General features: G+C 41.2%; 1 protein-coding gene across 1 annotated transcript; it reads right to left on the bottom strand.

Moving 5' to 3' along the window:
- Window positions 1–2,723: 2,723 nt before the first annotated feature.
- LOC311148605 (calcium-responsive transcription factor-like) lies at window positions 2,724–5,798 on the bottom strand. Its single transcript, XM_084185587.1, has 5 exons — window positions 5,636–5,798; window positions 5,280–5,446; window positions 4,846–4,956; window positions 4,535–4,687; window positions 2,724–4,433 (listed from the first exon to the last, which is right to left on the bottom strand). Exons 1-5 carry the CDS (start codon window positions 5,751–5,753, stop codon window positions 3,834–3,836), a joined length of 1,149 nt encoding a protein of 382 aa, XP_084041713.1. The 5' UTR covers window positions 5,754–5,798; the 3' UTR covers window positions 2,724–3,833.

Genomic DNA, 5,798 nt, shown 5'->3' with positions numbered 1-5,798 from the left:
GCACGTGTATAACTACAAGCAGTTAGCAAATCGGACATATCAGTGTTTACTAGTTCTGACTAGCATGTGAACGCGGCAATACTGAGGGCGTTTACATAGCAGGTTAGGATAATTTACGGGGCAGGCTAGGATAATTAACTTGGCGGGTCAGGAAAATTAGGTTACGGTTAGGAAAAGGGTTAGAGTTACCTACAAAATGTCTTGCACAACTAACTTAATTGGGTTTTATTGCTTTACACATTTATTTTGGGTTCCACCACTTGAAACCTCCTGAGTGGCGCAGTGGTCTAAGGCACTGCACCGCAGTGCTAACTGTGCCACTAGATCCTGGTTCGAATCCAGGCTCTGTCGCAGCCGGCCGCGACCGGGAGACTCATGGGCGGCGCACAATTGGCCCAGCGTCGTCCAGGGTAGGGGAGGGAATGGCCGGCAGGGATGTAGCTCAGTTGATAGAGCATGGTGTTTGCAACGCCAGGGTTGTGGGTTCGATTCCCACGGGGGGCCAGTATAAAAAAAATATGTATTCACTAACTGTAAGTCGCTCTGGATAAGAGCGTCTGCTAAATGACTAAAATGTAAAAAATGTAAATGTAAAACCTCATTTGCATGATGATGCACGAGTGGAGATCATTTCATACAAGCACATTTTCGTCCACATTCCCTCTCATCGTTTACCTATGACCTTTTTCAAAAAGTCAAGTGAGGACGGAGAGAGAGAACGAAGGAGTTGAGCATTCCAATTGAGAAGGCCATAACTTTTCCGTTATCTAGTGATCCATCAATGATTTGGTTATTTATTAGCTATAATAAAACCAACTGTTGCCGTTCAAATGCAAAGTGATAATCGGATGTCTTATTCCAGCCTGGTCTCATAGACTAGACGTAACATAGTAAATGAAAATCCAGGACACTCAAATTAGTATTATACAGTACATTCGGAAAGTATTCAGACACCTTATAATAATAATAATAATACACCTTGACTTTTTCCACATTTTGTTACGTTACAGCCTTATTCAAAAATTTATTCAATCGTCCCCCCCCCCCCCCCTCATCAATCTACACACAATACCACATAATGACAGAACAAAAACAGGTTTAGAAATGTTTGCTAAATGTATTTTTTTTTTAAACCCAGAAATATCACATTTACATAAGTATTCAGACCCTTTACTTAGTACTTTGTTGAAGCACCTTTGGCAGTGATTACAGCCAAGTCTTCTTGGGTATGACATTACAAGTTTGGCACAACTCTATTTGGGGATTTTCTCCCATTCTTCTCTGCAGATCCTCTCAAGCTCTGTCAGGTTGGATGGGGAGCGTCGCTGCACAGCTATTTTCAGGTGTCTCCAGAGATTATAGATCGGGTTCAAGTCCGGGCTCTGGCTGGGCCACTCAAGGACATTCAGAGACTTGTCCCGAAGCTACTCCTGCGTAGTCTCCCAGGCCCTGCCGCTGAAAAACATCCCCACAGCATAATGCTGCCACCACCAGAGAATCTTGTTTCTAATGGTCTGAGAGTCCTTTAGGTGCCTTTTGGCAAACTCCAAGCGGGCTGTCATGTGCCTTTTACTGAGGAGTGGCATCTGCCTGGCCACTCTACCATAAAGGCCTGATTGGTGGAGTGCTGCAGAGACGGTTGTCCTTCTGGAAGGTTCTCCCATCTCCACAGAGGAACTCTGGAGCGCTGTCAGTGACCATCGGGTTCTTGGTCACCTCCCTGACCAAGGCCCTTCTCCCCCGATTGCTCAGTTTGGCCAGCTCTAGGAAGAGTCTTGGTGGTTCCAAACTTCTTCCATTTAAGAATGATGGAGGTCACTGTGTTCTTGGGAACCTTCAATGCTGCAGAAATGTTTTGGTACCCTTCCCCAGATCTGTGCCTCGACACAATCCTGTCTCGGAGCTCTACGGACAATTCCTTCGACCTCATGGCTTGGTTTTTGCTCTGACATGCATTGTCAACTGTGGGAACTTATATAGACAGGTATGTACCTAGGTATGTACCTTTCCAAATCATGTCCAATCAATTCAATTTACCACAGGTGGACTCCAATCAAGTTGTAGAAACATCTCAAGGATGATCAATGGAAACAGGATGCACCTGAGTCTCATCGCAAAGGGTCTGAATGCTTATGTAAATATGGTATTTCTGTTTTTGATATTTTATAAATTAGCAAACATTTCTAAAAACCAGTTTTCCCTTCGTCATTACGGGGTATTGTGTGTAGATCGATGCCGAAAAAAGTAATTGAATCCATTTTAGAATAAGGCTGTAACGTAACAACAATGTGGAAAAGGGGAACGGGTCTGAATACTTTCTGACTTCACTGTATGTTAAGTTTGGTTTGGTTACATAAGACAGATGGTTACTTAAGTCAGGTGGATGGGTAGGTGTATAACAAACATCTAGCAACCCAAAGGTTGAGAGTTTGAATCTCATCATGGACAACTTTTGCATTTTAGCCAATCAGCAACTTTTCAACTACTTACTACTTTAAAACTACTTAGCATGTTAGCTAACCCTTCCCCTAACCCTTTAACCTTAACCACTAGCCTGGCTAACATTAGCCACCTAGCTAGAATTCGTATCATATCATACGTTTTGCAAATTCGTAACATATGTTTTGCAAATACGTAAAATATAATATGAACTGTAATTCTTAATATATAATACGGAATGGGTGATGGACATCCACAGATTAATACATACCATACGAAACGTATCATACTAAATGGAGTATCTCGGATTTACATACAGAGTAATACCAAACGCTCAGAGACCAGGTTGCTTATTCAGGTAAAGGGAAAACCTAGTCAGATATACAACTGAATGCATTCAACCCAAATGTGTCTTCAGCATTTAACACAACCCCTCAATCAGATTGCAAGCTTATCATGATGTTTGCCCTTACTCATAGTTACATGTCTTAACCCAAAATAGGTTTACTCCAACAGCTGCATTGTTTTTAAAATGGCATGTAGACAAATAAATTGATATCTTGATTTTTTTGTTTCAAAAATCCACAAATAAAACTTATACAGTTTCAAAGAAATGTTCACAGACATTTCTATTTTGGGAATTGGCTGATTTTTGTCTGATTTAAGATTAAACATCAACCCTGTTAAGGTCACTCCTGTTAAGGTCAACCCTGTTACTTTATTTGGGCAATTCAAACCACATTTTATTTGTCACATGCACCGAATACAACGGGTGTAGACTTAACTGTGAAATGCTTGCTTACAGCCCTTCCCAACAATGCAGAGTAAAAAATAAAAAATAAAAATAGTAACAACAGGATACACAAGAATGGAGCTATATACAGGGAGTAGCAGTACCAGATCAATGTGGAGCTATATACAGGGAGTAGCAGTACCAGATCAATGTGGAGCTATATACAGGGAGTAGCAGTACCAGATCAATGTGGAGCTATATACAGGGAGTACCAGTACCAGATCAATGTGCAGCTATATACAGGGAGTACCAATACCAGATCAATGTGCAGCTATATACAGGGAGTACCAGTACCAGATCAGGGAGATCAATGTGCAGGGTAAAGTGACTAGGCATCAGGATAGATAATAATAATCAAATAAAGAACAGAGTAGCAGCAGCATGAGGAGTGTAAAAGTGTGTGTATGTGCTTACTAAACTACTTACTATAGTCATTTATTTGTTTAACATCTTGAGATGAGAAAATATGTTTTATCAAGTTGTGTTAACATTAGTTTAAATAAAAGTTACACTACCCAAAAGATACTCAATTGATGGAAGGACCCACACACTCCATCCTCAGCCCTAGGCTCAATGCCAACAAGGTCTCCACACAGCCCTACTACCCTAGGGTCAATGCCAACAAGGTATCCACACTAACTATGTCCTCTGTATGCTGTTCTATCCCGCCTGTGAAAGGGTGTGATGCTCTCTTGGTTGGTAGGGGGTCCATGGCCTTCTCAGCTTTTCTCTTCCTTGGAGAAAAGGTCAGTGGAAGGCCTGTATCCTGTGGAACATTGGCCTTCATATCCAGCAACACGCTTTTGAGACGTGAAGACAGGTCAGTCATGCACTGTTCATCTTGGAGATGATAAGTGAGGTCTGTGATCTCTTTAAGATATCCTGCACATTGACTCCTCAACTGCAACACCTTCCTAGATGACCTCTTCTTTCCTCTTCTAGATGGACCTTCGTCTGGACGGTCAATGTTGGGGTCTCTGGTGGATTGCTTGGTCTTAAACATGACATTTCTTATGTCACTGTCAGTCGGGTAATACCGCCTGCGAGTAGGTGGAGGGGGCTGCTCTCCACAGAAAAGCTCTTCCACTACAAAGGTGTTAAGATGACACTTCATTTCAGTCATCTTTCTCACACCAGACAGAGTCAGCTGCTCAATCTTCTCTCTCAGCCTGGCATCTACAGCTTCCCTAACATAAGCTGCCTGTTGGAGAAGGAATACATGAGTTTATCATAAAGCGGTCAGTGGGTAGGGGGTAACTTAATCAACATTCTATTATATAGATTATATATATGTAGATTTACCTCGCCAACAACTGCATGTGAGCTATGCTCAGAGAGGGAGGGGAACCTGACGCAGTAGACAACCTCTGCCTTCACGGAGCTGGGTGTTTCACTTAGTGCTGCCTTCAGAGTTTGGGAGGCCTCCTTTTTAGAGCGCACTGTACTTTCCTCAATCTAGACATCAAATAATGTGGTATTTGTTAAATATGTACTGTTACTATGTACAGTGTTAGGCTGTTTCACAGGCTGCGTTTACACAGTCAGCGCAATTCTGATCTTTTATAGACTGACCAACTGTAGGCCTAGACCTTGATATAAGTTTTAATATTTACCTTAAAATCAGGAAAGCGGATAACGTGGGCAATGTTTATTATAGCCTTGCAGTCCACCTTTTTGGTATTTTGTACCAGTTTCCGTCTCTGTACAAAGGCATGGTCTTCAAGCTGCGGAAGATTATATAAAAAAATATATATACATTTAGCTAATAATAATACATTCGACTTTTATAGTACTTTTCTAGACAGACACCTAAAGCTCTTTACAGTGTATGGGGAAACTCACCACCCTAACCCCACTTACATACTCTTGCAATAAGTGCCATGGGATCTTTAGTGACCACAGAGTTAGGACACCCGTTTAAAGTCCCATCTTCTTCCATTTTATTGAGGAACATTCCATTGTTAGTTAGTACTAAAACATTATTAAAATGAAATTAATGTTGTAAAAGTGTATGGTATAAATTACAGTGATCCGTCTACTAACTTACTTCCTTCTTGTCCCTTTCAGCAGCATATTTCTCTTTGGCTTTTGTTTGTCTGTCTTTCCCCTGGTGGCATTCATACGTCTTTGTGCCAACAACTTGAAAGGGAACACCATTGAATGGGAGGCTTTTACTCTCCCAGCTGAGTTTTTTCTGTGCCAAAGGCTGTGCATCTGTTTAAACAGGTCAAGAATATGATATATTACCATTAGAATGATAGGCTTGTAGGGAAACTAACAAAGTTCCTCTCTGGTCCTGTGCTTGGAATGGAATATGTTATGCTAGCTAGCTAGCATCATTTTAGATGAGAGTAGCAAAAGTTAGCTACTAATTATCAACAAAAAATGGTAAAGACAACTTACCCTTTTTTCCAAAACTTTTGTCCTTACTCAATGTTACGAATTTCAGTGACGTTGCCAATTCTTGTTCCCGAATGTATTTAGTTATTTCGTCCTCAAACTTGAACTCGTGATGTGCCATTTCGAAAATGCAGCGTTAGCGAAGATGTTCTTCTTCTTTGAGATT

The sequence above is a fragment of the Coregonus lavaretus genome (genome assembly GCF_964263955.1).
Source record: "Coregonus lavaretus genome assembly, chromosome: 2".
Lineage (NCBI taxonomy): Eukaryota > Metazoa > Chordata > Actinopteri > Salmoniformes > Salmonidae > Coregonus > Coregonus lavaretus.
The sequence above is the reverse complement of the archived record's forward strand: the minus strand, read 5'-3'. Positions and strand labels throughout refer to the sequence as shown.

Coding starts and splice junctions, on each gene's coding strand:
- LOC311148605 (XM_084185587.1), bottom strand. CDS start 5,753: ATGGCACATCACGAGTTCAAGTTTGAGGACGAAATAACTAAATACATT. Junction 4,957..5,279: donor CTGAAAGGGACAAGAAGGAA/GTAAGTTAGTAG, acceptor AATCTTCCGCAG/CTTGAAGACCATGCCTTTGT. Junction 4,688..4,845: donor TCCGCTTTCCTGATTTTAAG/GTAAATATTAAA, acceptor TTTGATGTCTAG/ATTGAGGAAAGTACAGTGCG.